Below are 17880 nucleotides of genomic sequence, written 5' to 3'. Positions count from 1 at the left end.
CAGGTGGCGCTGGTGGTGGATTGCCTGGATCAAGTACGATAATCACGATCAGTCCCTCACGTAAGTGACACTCCTAGGTGCGAATACAGAACTTTTTCATGGTGCTGCTGCGCCGGGAACGAGGTGGGGGGGGGGGGGGGGCTACTGGAATTGCTGCTTAGAGTATAAGCCGTGAAAAACCATCAGTCATTCTCAAGTAAAAATGAAACACACCGCCATGAGAATTTTCTGAAACGTTGCCATAAAAACGTAACCGCACGAGGGTCATAACCCAAAAGCTGCCTCGGTTGGCTTCGCGCATTCCTTTACTAAGATCTGTACATCGACCTGGCATCTTCCTGGCAGAGAGCACCCCTTTACCGTGCGAGAATAAATAGCGGTGAGCACCCATACCTGCAAGCCGACAAAGCGCTTATTTTTGTGGATGACGTGGCCACACGAAAATGGTGACATCACGCCAACGCGTGGAAGTACGTAAAGGCCTGCAGAGGACGTAGAATTGTTGCTTCGATTTTGTGCTATGCCCACGCCTCATAGCGCGGCCGCATTTCACTTCGTTCATCCCGACAGCTATGAACTAGATGCAGTGTTGCTAGAAATGTTAAACGTTATCAAAGATATTTAGGGGCCCTTTATATTTTCGTAATTTTGCCGGTTGTAGAGAAGAGGGGGAGTAAAGGTGTGTGGGCTACACGTAAGGACAGATGATACAATGGAACGTACGGTAACCTGACAAACATCAGCTCAAAATCTTTTCTGGCAAAAGTCCTTACTGGGTGGATGCCTGAAGCACCTAATCCACCTCGACTCCGATGCGGACCTTGCTCTGCAATATCGTACTCACCCTACTTTCTGGCACAAGATGTAGGCAGCGGTGACGAGAGAATTCTTAAAGAAAGCATGAAAAAAAATGCCGCCATATCCACGAAGTGAATGATGATGAGTGGGCGAAGCTCCGGAGGTAAACCTGGTAAACCATGAGTCCTCCGTACATTTTGCCCACTCGATTTTATTGCAACGCTCCCCCTAGCGTACGTCGCCGCACTATATCGAACGATGACACGCGCCATATGTGGCATCATTCCTATTTTATAACACCTCGCATCTTTCATAATCAACTACACGTACCGCCGTCTAGTTTATAACATCTTGCATCTTTTGGACGGACGGACGGACGGACGGACGGATGGACGGACGGATGGACGGATGGATGGACGGATGGATATGGCTGTACCCTTTAGATCAGGCGGTGGCTAGCGTAATACTTAGAACTGAACGAGAGGTGGCTACATACAGGGGACGCACAGCCCACGCCTTAAGGAGCTTCGCTCCTAAAAACGGCAACGATGGGAACAGGGTGAGCGCGTCGTCATGCCCCATTCGTTTCTGTGTTCTTTTTTCGCGCCTTCTCTAAATATAAAGGTGCACCAACTCGCCCAGCTGTCCCCATTAAAACTTTCTCCGTGTTCTAATTAATTTAAGATCACTAGCTTTGTGGAGTGCAGAATATTGTACCATTGCACGCAGCCATCGTGTTATTAGAAGAAACCGAGAATCACGAAGAAACAAACGTGATGGCATGGTGGGTTGACTGGTGGTATACGACGAAGAATCTTGGGAAAAGGCGGCAAGCGGTGGTTTCTACTCTCTCCGCGTAGCGCCCGCATTAGCGTATTGCTCACTCTCCTAAGTGGGTGCACGAAAGTCCTTTTTTGGGGTAGAAAAGCCAAATCTTTTTGAGGAGAAACCAACTTCTTTGGAAGAATTCTACTTCCTGACATTCGATATGTGAAGTGTTCCGGCTATATTTATTCTTCTTTGCTTTCGGTTGGTCGGTCGGTCAGTCGGTCGGTCGGTCGGTCGGTCGGTCGGTCCGTCCGTCCGTCCGTCCGTCCATCCGTCCGTCCATCCGTCCGTCCATCCGTCCATCCGCCCAGCCGCCAAGCCGCCTACGTGTTGGTGCTGTCATTGTCACCTCCTTAACTTGGGGTAGAACGAAATCAGTATCGGGGGTAAGAGGGCTTCACGATTATGACTGTCTAGTCGTAACGAGTAATTTGAGAATCCCGTTGCGTATGACGTCAAACACTTTCTTCTAGATGCGTGTGGCGCATACCCGCATATCAAGGCCTGTGTTTCACAGTTGTTTCACAGGTGTTTCACAGTTTATATTTTTCAAGGAACCGCGAAGCAGACATACCTAGTTAAATGTGACAACGTCAAGACAAAGTGACACCAGCTGCGTTGACCCGACGAGTGCAATGATGATGATGATGATGGTGATGATGATTATTATTATTATATGTGGGGTTTAACGTCCCAAAACCACCATATGATTATGAGAGACGCCGTAGTGGACGGCTCCGGAAATTTCGACCACCTGGGGTTCTTTAACGTGCACCCAAATCTGAGTACACGGGCCTACAACATTTCCCCCTCCATCGGAAATGCAGCCGCCGCAGCCGGGATTCGAACCCGCGACGTGCGGGTCAGCAGCCGAGTACCTTAGCCACTAGACCACCGCGGCGGGGCCTGACGAATGCAAAAGACATAAGTTGTGGTCCAGGCAGGAAAGGAATCGAACTCCAATATTATGCGTGACAGTCAAGTATTCTACCACAAAGCCACTACAGGTCTCGGAATTCATTTGTAAAAAGACCCTATGCGGAAGGAGTTTCGCTGAAAAGTCGATTGTGGTTGCAATGCTGCCCATTTATTTTCTAAATATTACTTTTGAACTCCAATAATACAGGCGTGACGTCTAGTTAAGTGTCAATCGTAGTTGAACGCCATGCAATGAAGCTAACCTACGCAGCAATTTACGAGGCTATATATCATTCTCACAAGCGCTACTTTTAGCTTACCGCTTCTGGCGTCAATAATACCAATGTTGCTCTTGACATTGTTAGGCAACTGTAAAACGAGAAAAAAACTGTCATCTGAATGAAGTGAATGACGATAAAGGAGCTTGTTGGAACTAATTAGGAGAACCAATGAATCCTATGTACATGTCCTCTACCATCATATAAAGACGTTGCACGTTGTTATAGGGGCGGTTGTGTATACACTTATATATAGAAAAAGATAATTCATTTATATATCGATCGTATCTTATAAAAATAATACATTACTTATTGATTTATTTATTTATTTATTTATTCATTTATTCATTCATTTATTTATTTATATGTGTGGTTTAACGTACCAAAACCACCATATGATTATGAGAGATGCCGTAGGGGAGGGATCCGGAAATTTCGACTACCTGGGGTTCTTTAACGTGCACCCAAATCTGAGCACGTGGACCTACAACATTTCCGCCTCCATGGGAAATGCAGCCGCTGCAGCCGGGATATACATTACTGAATACAAAGCCGCGGAATGCATCTGCCTTTGAATATTCCAATTTTGGGGTCAGAGATGTGTGGGGAGGAGATCTTCAATTCGATGTTACTATTGAAAGTTGGAGAAGGCAATATCTCTTTCAGGGTTATTTCACAGGTCTATTTCAAGGTTCCTGGGACCGATTGCGTGCCGCCTCTGCCTCGCGGGCTCTCACTTCGGGATCCCCCTGTCGACGAACCTCGTTCGCAGCACTAAGTGCACATAATGTCTTACAGAAGTGCATTTGGTACCTCGATTATCAACAGAATGACGAATAGTATAGTGACCTAGTGGGTGCTTTCTATACTTTATGAAATTTACGGTGGGCGTGCATTGCACTGCTGTGCCTCTAGCGTACAAGCCAAGGGACATGCCCCAAACAAAAGAAGCTTGGCGAGCAAACTCTTTAAAACTGGGTATAGAAAGCATGAAAGTCAGTGCGTATAGCATTTATATACGTATCTTTGGCGTCATTTTGCAACGTTTTGATGTACAAAAAGATTGCTCCAGCCACGTTCCTCCCAATTTCATAGCATGACATCGATTGCCATGGTACGTAGGATTTACTGATTTTTTTCATATAAAAGATGATTTGGTTTCACTCTGTTTAATATATTCGGGCTCTACTGTACTAGCATAAATAGTGCAATGATTTTCAACATTTTAGGTGGTTTTGTCAGTAAAATTACCTTCCTCACGAGAGTCCTTTGCGCAACAGTACATTTGCCTTTGAAATCGAAATTCTTCTGTGAGACGCCCCTTGCACCTCCTTCTACCAGCTCTAAATGTCGAAGTGCTCAACTTAAAATTTTATTACAGCTATAGCGAGCTACACCTTGTTCATTTCTCGCTTCTTCTTTTAGATGGTGGAGGAGCTGGGGGTGCAGTTGCGGGTGGTGCAAGCAGTGGTACGATTGGTGTCACCAGTGGCAGTACTGTAATAAGTGGAGCATCAAGCCATGCGCACTCGGGTTTAGGTAAGCTTTTCCTCACCCAGTTTCTACAAAAGTCAGTGCTATTCGCAAAGATAAAAAGTTGCTGACGCGTATGAAATCTGAGTTTATTTTGGAGAGGTCAATCTGTTTTTGGACACTAAACGTAGGTCATGTTTTAAAAGTCTGGAATCGTTCAGTACATATTTACACTTGGGTATATGTGGTCGTTGTCGAACACATACCATTTAGATGCCGTGCTAGTCGTTGCTCTATGAGAAAACTCTGGCTACGTTATTCTCAAATTGTTTAGTACTTTTCAGTGTGCAATCAGTGAAATTGGATCTGCTTGACCTAATCATTTCTAGGTCAGAGTTGCACTGCTTCTCATGAAAAGAAACAGGTAAACTCTAGAACGACTTTCAACATTCTATCCTACTGAAATTCTGTAGATTTCTGCGCACAGGCTGAAGTATTAACATGCTTCTGAAGCACTTAAAACGACGCAATGCATCAAAAATTGCGGGAATCTGTACCTATATACTGTCAGATACCTTCCTTATTCTATCATTTTTCTCATTGTTGTTCAGGCTGCATGAAAACGCAGAAGAATTCCTATTTCGGGGAAAGATCAGCTGTATATGAAATCTTCAGAAATTCATTATGGTTCATATGCCACTTTGGCATCACTAAAACACCACCGTCCTTAGCATTTGCGAACATACTCTTTTTATCTTTCTTCTTTTTGTAAATGCACATTAGTGAGCAAAAGGGCCTCGGGCTTAATGTTAGCTGATACTTTTACCTTTATGATGTCATTTGTATTACTCTTTAACTAGCTTGAACAAGCACACAAATTATACTAAATAAAACTCGATAAATAAAAAAGACTTCATATACTCTTTACTGTTTAAGTTAAAGGAAACACACTGTATGCTCAAGAAATTATTGAATACATCTACCACTGGAATCGTGTATAACACAGTAGATTAAAGCTTTGAGAATAGTTATCTTCAGTGATTTTCGGTGTTCTTAATTGTTTCGTTATTTTTTATTGACAGAAAGTATAAGGAACTTTTTTTCTAAAAGAATGGGGCCAGTCTATGAATTTCTCATATTTGCAATGTTCTATGAACTTTCTCAAAAATATTTGATACGCTTTCAACTTTGAAAAGCAGGACACTTTAAGTCAAAAGAAGTTTCGAAGCTATTTCTCAGCGAGAGTTTCTCAGCAAGTATGCTTTTCGTTTTTGTTTTTTTTTTTCAAAAAACTTGTCATTTTTTTTCTTTGTTTCAGGTGGAACTGTAGTCCACGTGGGCCCATCAGGGAGCGTTGTAGTGGGTAGCTCAGGTAAGTACCTGTCCGACTACCTTTTGTTGTTCTTCCTCCTTTTTTGTGCTTGTCAAAAGCTGGCATGTCTTAAGGCCGTTCCACGCGCTTCCCGCACAGCCGCAACGCACGTGCAGGGACCCCTACCGCACGCAAGCAGGGGACAAATAAGCCAATTGGCAACGCTGTGGAGGATGAAACAGCATCGATAATCAGCTATTTTGTCCCCCGCTTGTGTGCGGCAGGGGTCCCGGCACGTGCGTTGCGGCTGTGCGGGAAGCGCGTGGAACGGCCCATAGCGACAGCTGAACTGCACATAGATCATCACTGCCCGTCTCGGTGGAACAGTAATTATGGTGCTCGGCTGTTCAGCCGAAGGTAGGGGGGGGGGGGTGATCCCGGCTCTCTGGTCGCATTTTGATGGAGGTGTAATACTGGAGGCGCATAAATAGTCCAGTGTGACCGCTAACACCAGATTGCCGAAATTTCCGGAGCTCTCCACTACACCCTCCCTTGTAATCATACCCTGCTTTTGGGAGTTCGAACACTAGATATTAAAAGATCATTATAATTTAATGTGTAATCATATAGCATCATTAATATGACACGCCTATATGCGAAAGGCATCTTTTTTCAGAATGTGATGGTACCGGAAATGTAGAGAGTACTTTTCGTGGAAGATTAAAACATCATTAAAGTAGCAATTGAACAAAGAAAGATGATGATTTCCTTTTCCAAATTCTAGCATAGCATTCTAGTAGCCAGTCCTACTAAAGCTTGCTGTAACGTTTAGTTCTGTCAATGTGAAAGATGAAAAACGAGTATCTGATAGAACGTGAATATATTTCGAATCGAGTTATTAGTCGTTTTAGAGTAACTTCACGTAAATAAACTGTAGACAGAGTGGACACGGGTAACATATCCACCCCAAAAAAGCAAATGTAGCCCTGCATGATTTGACGCGAAAAACATGAATTCAGTAATTTGCTTTGATTTCCGAAGTTTTCATTACGCATGAATATTATTAGCAAAAATGCAAATAAAAAGGCTCTAATGTGCAAGTTACATAACCTATAAGCCTTTGCATTTGATTCTGCTCAGATCGCGTATTTGACGAGCGAAGAGCAGGAGGCAACAAGGGCTGTTAAGTCTTGAAGCTATTTTGCAGTGAGAGGCTTTTTCGATCGCAGCATGAGAAGGCTTGTGATATTTTAATCAGTTTACTGTGACTGTTGCTGGTATGGTCTCCGCTTCTTCCTTCATTTGGTGTAGGTGGTGCAGCAGGTAGTGGCAGCAGCATGGCTGGAGGCGTTGGATTAAGCGGTGTGTCCAGCGGTACAGGTAAATACTCATATTAAACTTCTACAAGCACCAACGATACTCACAAAAGCAAAGTGCCACCACTTTCAAGTTTTGTCACCGATGAAAGCCGTGTTTTATGCCACAATGACATTTAAAAGCGGTGCTGTTCTACGGCAGAGCTGGATCATACATGGCTGTCCAAGGTACTCATGCAGTGGTTCCCAGATACACCCATAGATGGCATAACTGCCTCGGTCACAGGCGGAGTGGTAGCCGCACATTCAAACGGGCGAGCACGGTTCGAGCGTGAATAGGACCGCACTGTAGCGGGGGACAGTTCGCCAGGAGCTTCCAAACGCTCCCGTGCATCTCTGCTCTATACTAAGAAGTAATCACACGAACCTACAAAAAAATCACAAGGAAAACAAGAATAAACCACAGCATGGCTGGCACTTTTACAGCGCTTAACACAGACACCCCACAAGGAAAGAGGCGACACACACAAGCGCTGTCTGTGTCGTCTCTTTCTTTTTGGTACGTCTTTGTGTTTGCGCTGCAAAAGTATCTCTGATTATGAAGCAACTAGGCCCCCCCCAAAAAAAAGCGTCACAGCATGGCTGTTTTGGCAATTTCCCACTGAGTGTAACTAGGGAAAGTTTCTTTCCCACGACAACAATTTATGCCGGAGAGCACCAGGACTTCACTGACGTACTCTCCCCACAGTTATTAGGTTAATCAAATTAACACTAACTAATGACAAATGAAAAACTGAAACAAATCGTTCTGTGATTGAAAATAGAAAGCAGGACCTCTCGGTCTCAGACAAAAGATGCTATAGGCTTTCACCCAATGTGCCACCATGCACATGCATGAGAGTTTACAATTCCATTTAATATATCTCACACAGTTACCTGACATGGTGCTTTTAGCTTGTGAAGTGCCATGGTGTCGCAGTCAGTGAAGGTGAAGTACTGCGTCTTTACACACACGAGCGCCGATGGAAAGTGATTTGTGGATTCTCCATGCCATGACCAGCAACGCTGGCCGCACTGGCATCGTGGAGTCCTCCTACGCCATAACGTTCACTGCCTTTTACTTCTTGTTATTGAGAGACGGCTCATTCTCGGTGTAGTGCACCATTGGTGTTTCTCCGTATCCTACTTCTTTCTGCACAATAGCACCGGCTTATAAAACTGTTGCGATAAGCACCGCAGTAAAGAATCAGTGTCGACGGACGAATGCCATGCCTTGTTGAGGTAATATCGGACCAGTGGGACGAGGAAGGCTTCCGCGCAAAAGAACATCCATATTTCGAAATGAGCTTGTTATCAAAAACGACTACGGGATCTATACAGGTTAGATGTCTTGGAACATACTGTTAAAATTTGACCGTCGCACTGCAAAACATGTGGCTTCTCAGGACAATTGAACCCCACCCAATGTAAACGCATGGGCCCCATTGTAAAATATAAATACTGGAAAGCTACGCGGTTTGTAGGGTGGCGCTAGTTTTAACCCAATGTAGGTCTCAGTTTATAGAACTGGGAGTCGTTTTGATAACTAGCTTTTTTCGTCAGATTTGATTTCTTCAGCATATTTTCCATTCAGTTACGCTAGGCCACCTACGTTGCCAATGAGGAAGGACCCAACGTGCAAATGCTCCGAAATCCTGCTCAAGCTTTACTAAAACTAGGGCGTTTTATTTTTTTCTATAGCTGTTTTAGTGTCCGCAGTACAAGGTCTATGAACTATTTCTATGTGCCTGGGCTGATTTTGGTGACTTTCATGCACTGATGTCTTGCACTTATCACTATTTTTACGTAGCTTCCGGCGGTGCTGTTTCTACGGCAGCAGGGTCACCAGGAGTTGTTTTATTACGTAAGTACTGATTTCTTGTTCTTAAAAAGGCAAATGGTATGAGTAGGTCATGGCATGAATTTAGTTGCCAGAAATTGTTTGAAAATATAAAGATTGACTAATAACTTCATCATTTTGAGGAACACTTCTTACAAATACTTGTAGTACTTAAAACAAATCATTATAAAATTTGGCCCACGTCACAGTAGGAATGTCACAACCTATTCCGACACCAGAACGTTATTCGGCCCGACCACGTCCAGGAGCATGTCAGCACGGACACGAAAGCTTCTCACATGCTAATATAGTTAACTGATCAAACGTTTACTGCAGCTTAAACGAAAGTCTTTCTTATCTTGCTCTACCTTACGATTTAAGCAAGAGAACTTCTATTCCGTCTTGTCCATTAGCTAACGTACACATATTTCTTCAGAGGATGTTTACTGTGATTGCTGAACATTCCCTTTCTTTCAGTACCTGGTGGACATCGCACCGTCGCTGGTAGCGAATCGATTGTCGGCGGCACAGGTGAGTGCTAATTTATCTTCTTATGTAGTGAGACAACACAGGTATAATGGAAAGTTACATGGATGATTTTTTTCCCGATTTGTCCGGTGATTTTCATGGACATAGCTGTTATAATATGACCGGATGCTGGATCGGCTGGAATTACACCATAAAGTTGAAGTACGACTCGAGCACATTTATTTTTCATACAACCCTTGGCTGAAGCCTAGCCGGAGTTCAGGCCCTATCCATCTATTCGTAATGTTGTTTGGTCGGGTCCGTCGAAGATCTTTTCTCCGACAGTAAGATAAATTTGGTGGTTCCTTTTCTAATGCGCGCATTCATTTATTATGCATCGATTTTACCATCATATATAATAAAGCAATGTTTCCACGTTGAAGCTTCCCGAAATTTTCTTACTATGGCTTTGGGGGCTACTACCTTCTCGCGGTATTGCTCACGCACCAAGCTTTTTTTTTTCTCTTTATACTGGTGAAATTGCACTACTTCTATAGTTGTAAGCTTTTTCAGCGATTAAAATAAAAAGCACTCATGTCGGCGTTTTTTTTCAAGTATTTATTCATATTGTTCCAGCTGAAACCTCGTGCGGCTAGAAAAACTTCTGAAGCACCATATTCGCTAAAAAAGTATTCATGGCCAGTATGCTTCTTTTGGTCACTCTCGAACTCTTAGCGTTATGTATATCAAAGATATGGGGGACACCAGTGTTAAGCATTTTTTACGATTATTTTACTAGACTGCCAATATTGTTCATGACCAATTTGGGGGGCACTATCGGTAAAAAAGATGGCATGTTTGCATAATGTGGTCGCGCCAGCAAACATGTCTGCCTTCATTGCATGGTAGTCTGCGCATCTGGCTTACTGCATTAGCACTCGATTTTTATGTTCTGGTTGGCCAGCCGCATTACTAGAACTGATTTCTGACATTGTTTGTTGTTGTTGTGACCTGTGCGCGTTCATTTACTGAGAATACTTTCGGGACGCAAATGACGGAAGTCATTCATATGTGTACTCCGGCATGAAATGTTTTTCCAGCTGACGAAATTTCGTAAGAAAAAGTAGAGAACACGTGAGGAAATTCAGGAGGCTAAAAGAAGAGAACGTACGGTATGCTATGCTAAAATAACAATAGCTGAAGATATTAGCTTGAAAAACAATTTTCTAAACAAGAAAAAAACGATGGAAGCACAGGCACGTCATAATAGTCAGACACCATGCACTATACTCTCCTTGTCCATTATAACTTTATTTAACAACAAATATCAATTTAAGCGATAGCTGGTCATAATGGACACCTGTTATTCTTACAATGTCGCCAACTTCCATGAGGGACGAAATCTATGCTCCACCATAGTTTCGTTTTAAATTTGCTTTTAATGAGTGTGAGCTAGTGCACTTAAACACAATCGTCTCTCCGGCCTGCACCACATCAAAAAAGTCACACAGGATGTATTCAGGGGTCACCACCCGAACAAGAGGACCACTTTTTTTGCGCATTCAAATCTCAGTTGGCCACTGCTGACATAAGGCCACTTTACGTGGTCAGCTACGACTTTATAAGAGTGGCTTTCTTGAAATAGTTTTTATGACTTACCAGATGTACCAGTAGGTGTAACAAATAAATTGTCATTCTATTGGTTTTTCAATATGTCATTTTATGGACAAAAAAAAAACACAGGTGGTGTGTTGTGGTACAATAGTTTTATAATATATTCGTTGCTAAGTGGTGAGGAAGAAATTACTAAAAGCATCGAACTGTCGGGCTTCATTGTATATAACAAAGCACGTTTATTATTAGGTCATTACTCAAAAGCGCAGGCCTGCGGGCAAGAATCGGCCTGGAATTCTCACTCAATTTGTAATTACACCTTTTTTCTCATTCAGGAGCCGGTACACTCATCACTACAAGTGGACTATCAGGTATGCAAAGATGCTCGAGTGTATCGTGCGACCGACCATCTATTGGACATATAGAAACTTAGGTTGTGCTGTCATCGTCCTTTTAGTTTTAGCGTTTCTGATGCCAGAATATGTTACTCCTTGCAGTGCATCTTCCGAGTACTATAGTGTATAGTCAGTTGCTGCTACATACTCTTGTGTAACGTCTTGCTACGGATATCCGCCATATTCATTGACCTGTGTCCATGTTGCTTAGAAAAATACCTCACAATACGTAGTACACATTCAGAATATAAGTTTGCTGAATCAAACAACACCTAAAGCAAACTATTTTCTCAATATATGTGTGTTAAGAGAATAGTTTGACTCAATCTCCACCACTGCCCAATTCAACATTTTTTTACTGTCGTGGCCCTTGTTAAACTCAACAAACTTTTTTTCTTACTGCGGCACGATTACTGAGGTGAGTTTGAGACCCAGATAAAAATATTATCATTGTCACAGGTACACAGGTTGATTCAACACGTGCTCAATGCCCCTATTTTACCTATGTGGCTTCACGACCTGATTGGTTTATTTTTTTTAGGGACCACCAATTATAAACTTCTCCCAAGCTCCAGCGGAATAACCCTTATTTCAGGTTCTCTATCAGGTGAGCGGGGCTTTTATTATTTTTTATTAGAGCGAAATCTCTTGAAGGCAATGCTATGGTGCTTGTTTTCTCTTACAGGGAAAGTGTGCAGCACGTAAAAAAATAGGGCTAAACAAGTGCTCGTAATAATAAACTGTCTCATGTTCCAACTCTTCCTTTCAAAAGCTGCGCATACTTTACACTCGACAATGGCTACCTAGGCAAATAGGGTTGCAACCACATTACCAGCGTAAGTCAGCAAAACTTTTAGAGAGTGACAGAGTAGATGGCACATGAAGTAATCAAGTCAGCAATATTTAGAATTTCGCAGACATCTTTGTAACCACTGCTTCTCTATCACTATTGGTCAAGAACCGTCACAGCTTTCGGATATAGAAGAAGTGATCTCTAGTAACTGGTATGGTGCACTGAAATTCGACCAAACTCAATGGCAGGACCAAAACTGAAGCACCGATATGCGCAACAAGCATACGACAAGAATGACGTCACGGTTGAAGGCAACTATTTCAAAAACCCGATTTTTTCGCGCATTCATTAACGTATGCGTATCATGCTTGCTATAATTACCACACCAGCCCACACAGCCTCACAACGAGGTTGGTTGATGGTTGATATAACTACGATCATTCATTTTAGAAGTCTTGGAAGAATATGGGTGCTGCACTTTTTTGCATTTTGGTTTTGGTTTCGCTATTGGTCTGAGTGAATTTCATTACCTCGCAATTATTACTAGAGTCCGCTTGTTCGAAGTCTCAAAGCCGCAGAGGTTTCTTTACGTGAAGTACTGTAATTCTCCTGTTTGACATTATCAGAAAAAGCTAATATAAATGTTATTTATCATAATTTTTAATTACTGTCCCGAACGGTGTCTTTAGCCGCCTTGAAGGGCCAGTCAGCAAGCTCCGACATTTCTTTACACCCCAAAAAGAAGCTCGGCAATTCGTAGTGTAGACCACGGCGATCACGTTTTACGAATGCTATAGCGTGGTGGTCTGCGAAGAGCCTTCAACTCGAAAAACAGCCTCCGCGTTCCTTCCTTACGCCAGACCAATCCTCCTTTCAAGAGCAGAGACGCAAAGTCGCCCATCGGCGGCTGGACGTTGCACGCAGCTCGTCGATTGGTCCAAACCACTCACGAAGACGGGTCACACCTTCCCCTCCCTGTGAAGGAGAAGGCCGGCAAGGCCACGTGAAAGTTTGAAAGTTTGAGGCCACGTGAAAGTAACCCCTGTAACTTTCTTAATATGGCGCGTAATCGCAAAATTCTTGCGGCAGCACGTTCATAAAACAAAAGTGCACGTATTTCTCTTCATTACAACTTTTGGACCTTGTGGTTGTTTACTGGCCACTTTGACACGTGCGGCTAAAGGAGGCGTAATTGTCGTGACATCGAACAAATATCCCATGTCCTTGATTTTTCAGAGTTTTGAACACATTTCTTCAAACATCTGGCATATCTTCGGCATTACCACTTTAGTAGTTATCATGGCCGCAACTCGGAAGAGATCAGTCATTGCCTTAACAAGAGTCTCCTGCGCGCACGCTTAGCACTTACAAGCCCGATTGTTTCACTTCAGTATCAGAATACCTGTGCTTGCATTGTGTCACTTCTACTTCCACAATGTTTCGGTGCTTTTTCAATATAGAATCCTAGGGGGAAAATATCAAACGCCTTCTCCTTACCCTCTTTTTAGGAAATGCCGGTGGTCCAATAGTAACGATTGGAGGAGGTCAGTACGCATTTCTCTTCCTCCAGAAAACTTGTGTTCTTATAGTACTACCGTGGTTATTGTCATTAATAAGCCAAACTCATACTCATGTGATGGACTGCTGATAAAATATGAAGTGGCACCTAATTACCAAGTGTCACGCATGTCCCGTTAATTAGGGAGGTGATCGCCGGGCTAATTCCAAGGGCCGAAGTATCGGCCCCCCGAACCGCGCCACGAAAGCGTGGACAATTTAGAAGTGGTCCTTTTTTGCACGCCAGCGTACGCCGGCTGTGGCCCAAAGAACAAGTCAGAGCCGAGAGTTGATAAACAAAACAAAATTATATTCTCAATAATGGCAGATCAAAAAAAAAACAATACACAAGCGTGCACACTCCACAATAGTTGAATACAATATGTCACCAATCAAACTACGTACTACAAAGTACAATCAGCCACACTCGAAACAACGGGCACAGACAACGATACGCACTACAATGCAGTCGCATGCATTGAACAACCAAGACACTTAAAGACTAAAGAGATAGAAAACCTATCCAGTCCAAAGTTCTTGGAACAAAAGTCTGGATGATACTCTTCCGAGAATCACTCACTCAAAGTCCAGCGTTGTTGTCATTCCGCTGCCCCCGAAGTTTCTCTTCCAGGAAACCTCGCCGAAGTTTCTCTTCCAGGAAACCTCGCGTCTTTAATTGACCACTCTCCAAGCTTCAAACTTCTTCGCCGGAAACACGTCGGCTTCACACACGCAGCTGTTGCCACGCGTCTTCGCTGGATAGCGGTAGACACACGCTCTTGCCTGTAGCTCGAGCCTTCACCCCTCAGGTGGAAATCCTCTTCTCCTGCTTTGTCTCTACGGACAAAACCTTCGCCGACTACACGGCGGAATCCCTACGCGCTCTGGCGCTAACTTCCGTCTTCTCCTGATCTCTCGTCTCGGCTGCTCGATTAAATACCTTCCGCGCGAGATTCCAGAAAGTCCTCATCATTTCGTCGGCGCGATGCGTTGCGAAGGCTGGGGGAAAGGTCGAGACGTTACGAGGGCCGTCCGCGACGGATGACTCAACCCGGCATCACCACGCCCCTTTCCATCTAGAAAGTTCCAGTGCTTGCTCGGGCGCCGATGAGAGGAGGTTCGTCGGCGGACCCACGCTTCCGAGAGAGAGAGTCGCACGCCCGAGGAGTCTGAATGTTTGTTTTCTTTTTTTTTTATGGTTGACCTCGCGGCGTCATTCCGGCGTCTCGTCGCGAGAATTTGGCGGCGCGCCCTTTTTGAGCGCTCGTTCTGTGACACCAAGCAGTGAGATGTAAAGAACGTTCTATTTTTCTGGTATTATAGCACGAGTGTTTGAAGTTCACTGATATGTTGGGCAATACACGACGTGCCACGAATTATTATGGTGACATGATGCTTCGTGGGGCGATAGACTTTATTGCGAAACATCTTTTGGGCCAGTTTAATTATATATTAGCCCAACCTTTCTGAACCGCGCAGGTAGCCTCGTTAACACATTTTCTCTTAAAAGGAAATAAAGTTCAGTCGTCAATTTAGGTAACGTTATACTTAACTGTGTTCAAAGCTCGTTGAAAGCAGTATGCCTCCTCATATGTTCGCTTGCCTTTATATACGGCAATCGCTGCTTCAAATATCGCTTGAATTTTTCTTCCGATTCTTTGCAAGATTTTTCCGCAACTTTGTGTACAGCTATTCTCTTATATTTGCTAGTTTATCAGCTGCAATATCTCAATACACTCCGCCGCCGGCGTACATGAACAATATGTTGCCTTTAAGCGCCTTACAATGTACACCACTATTCTCCATGTTATGAAGCTCATAGTGAACGTCGGGGTCTTCTCGCGAATATGGGCATTATCTGTCATGATTACTTTAGGGGATGTCTGCAACTGTTATTAAAAGTAGTTAAAAAGGTAGCATGAAGTTGCAGTGTCCATGTCGTGTTTGAGTTCCAGTTCTTTTCACTTATCCAAAGTTATATGCCTTCTTGTCCTAATTATTCTTGTATCACTCGTTATTGATTAAACAACCATAAACGCTTCATTTCTTTCTTTTTAGGATCATCTATTGGGTCCAAAGAAACTGGAGCTATCAGCGTTGGAGCTGGCTCTGGTGAGAGCGCTTTTTAGAAGCTCCAATGAACAATACAAACTTGCTTGAGATACAAACACAAAAACTATCAAAGTCTGCTTGGAGGGCTACTGGAGACAGATCTTCTGCCTCCTATTAGCGATATCCGCTAATAAGAGGTACGATACGACTCCCGTGGAACCGGAGAGACAATTGAAAACGTCCTCTGAAGCTGCGCTCGCTATATGACATAGTGATTCCCACTCCGGATGCTTTTGAACCTACTGGTCTCGAGACCATTTTTCAGATGCAAGATTTTATGACCATGGAAACGTGCGTAGAGGGTTCAGAAAGCAACGAAACGCTGCTGACCCAGCTAAAGTAATCGGATCTGTAAGACTATTGTAGGCTGAGTGTGCGCCCTCAGTATTGCTTGTAATTCTGTCCATTCCTTTCTTTTCACATGTCTTTCTCTTCGTCCCTTTATCTCTTACCACCGTGCATGCATAGCGAACCGGACATGCATCTAATTAACATCCCTGCTTTGCCTTGCTTATCTTTCTCAATTAAAATTACCCTCCCCGCATCTTTATACCCGGTGGCCATCTGACGGACATCAACCTCTGGCTCTCCTTTACATATATGCGGTGGACAGATTTAGTTGCGCGAGCCCAATTCCTCTGCGTACGCAGCCAGCTATTGCAAAGGACTGAAAGGCTGTTTTCACAGAGCTACTGCAGATGCCCAGCTAAATTGAAATACAAATCCGCTCTCTCGGTTTTGCGTCGCAGCGGAACAACAAGGCGCAACTGTCGCCTAGGCTACAGATGATGTTAACTTCTGTCCACTTCACAAAGGTACGCGTTCAACCAACAGCTTCGAGTGTGAAAATAAAGGTATGGCTGATCAGAAGTGGGATACGTGACGCTGGCACTGAAGTAATTTGGTGGCTTAATACGCCAAAGGATACGTCCTGCCGTTAGAGGCAATATTTTTGTCCTATCAACGCTTTAGATGCAACACGTACATCAAATGTCTGGGAGGCACTGCTCTCACCAGATATGGTGCTTCAGCCCGTGGAGAAACCGCTGTATTCATTATTTACTTCGAACAGGAATTCTGAGCTAAAATGTACCGATCACTCTCCATTTTGGTTCAATCAGACTACGTGCCAAAGGCGTACAGCATACGTGCCGATTAAATTAAGGCATTCAGCCATGTATCGGTGGTGGTATACTATGACAGTCACGGTAATTTCGTGACGATAGGGCTGGCGATTCGAATGGTGATGGTCTGATAATGATCCCTATACCACATTCAACATGACGATGACACTTCTTTCGCTGACATCCCAGATATCAATCATGCAAAGTACTGAAGCTCCCGTAATGGTGTTCACGTAAGAGTTCGCAACTCTTCGTTGCTTCAAGTGAGCTATCCGAATACAACTTATAGAACAATCGGTGTTTTTTTAAGTCAAATAATGCTGTTATAAAGCGTCAATCAGGTTTATTTAAAATACTTTTCCATCTGCATAAACAAATGTTCCCAGCTGAAGTTCGGTAAAGGCCTTTCGTCATGTAATATAGATATAAATATTACGATATTACAACGCATCAAAAAGATTGAGCATGAACTTTATATAGAACAGAATGTAAAGACCGTTTTTACTCTACAGCTGCAGGTGCTGCAACAGCCCGGCAGTCCTAGTCGCCCGTTCACTTCGATGGACCGGAGCCGTTCCAGCGAAACTGTGCTTTAGTTTTCAGTTTAAACCTGCCATATTTACTCAAGTAAAATTGTTACTCAGCCCTATAGGGCTAAGGAACACACTACTATCCAGCCCTATATGGCTGGATAGTATAGGGCTGGATAGTGTGTCAGCATTAGTTAGTGGGTTTAAACGTTTGGCTATAGATTGACTGTCTGCTCTCGTTGCATTGTAATAAAGTATTACGTGTCTAATTCCATGCACCTGTTTCAGTTTATAACTGCTTTGCAGCATACCATAATTTTTTGAAAAATTGGGGGACCCTTAAGCTTCGCCTCTAAGAGTTGAACGCGATAGCGAAATCCCGCTCCTAGTGCACCTTTCAACCGCTAAGTGAATACTTATTCATATGGTTTATCACACACACACACACACACACACACACACACACACACACACACACACACACA

The 17880-nt window shown here is 43.5% G+C and overlaps 1 protein-coding gene and 1 long non-coding RNA gene across 13 annotated transcripts in view; one reads left to right on the top strand and one right to left on the bottom strand.

The window, feature by feature from the left end:
- Positions 1–17664, top strand: part of LOC119168195 (uncharacterized) — a 114184-nt gene extending 96520 nt beyond the window's left edge. For 11 of the 12 annotated variants that reach the window (XM_075867398.1, XM_075867397.1, XM_075867396.1 and 8 more), the window contains 11 exons: positions 4–60; positions 4248–4361; positions 5614–5667; positions 6919–6987; positions 8773–8826; positions 9280–9333; positions 11220–11255; positions 11821–11886; positions 13581–13616; positions 15688–15741; positions 17378–17664. In XM_075867398.1, coding sequence (XP_075723513.1) covers positions 4–60; positions 4248–4361; positions 5614–5667; positions 6919–6987; positions 8773–8826; positions 9280–9333; positions 11220–11255; positions 11821–11886; positions 13581–13616; positions 15688–15741; positions 17378–17409 — 626 coding nt within the window. In that variant the 3' untranslated portion in view covers positions 17410–17664. The remainder of the gene's footprint in view (positions 1–3; positions 61–4247; positions 4362–5613; positions 5668–6918; positions 6988–8772; positions 8827–9279; positions 9334–11219; positions 11256–11820; positions 11887–13580; positions 13617–15687; positions 15742–17377) is intronic. The other variant, XM_075867387.1, reaches the window with a different exon arrangement.
- LOC142765773 (uncharacterized) overlaps positions 1–17880 on the bottom strand; it is a 133216-nt gene that overhangs the window by 110956 nt on the left and 4380 nt on the right. The gene's annotated exons all lie outside the window — the stretch shown is intronic.

Source organism: Rhipicephalus microplus, chromosome 6, assembly GCF_043290135.1.
Source record: "Rhipicephalus microplus isolate Deutch F79 chromosome 6, USDA_Rmic, whole genome shotgun sequence".
Classification (NCBI taxonomy): Eukaryota; Metazoa; Arthropoda; class Arachnida; order Ixodida; family Ixodidae; genus Rhipicephalus; species Rhipicephalus microplus.
Note: the sequence above shows the minus strand (reverse complement) of the source record. Positions and strands in the feature narration are given on the sequence as shown.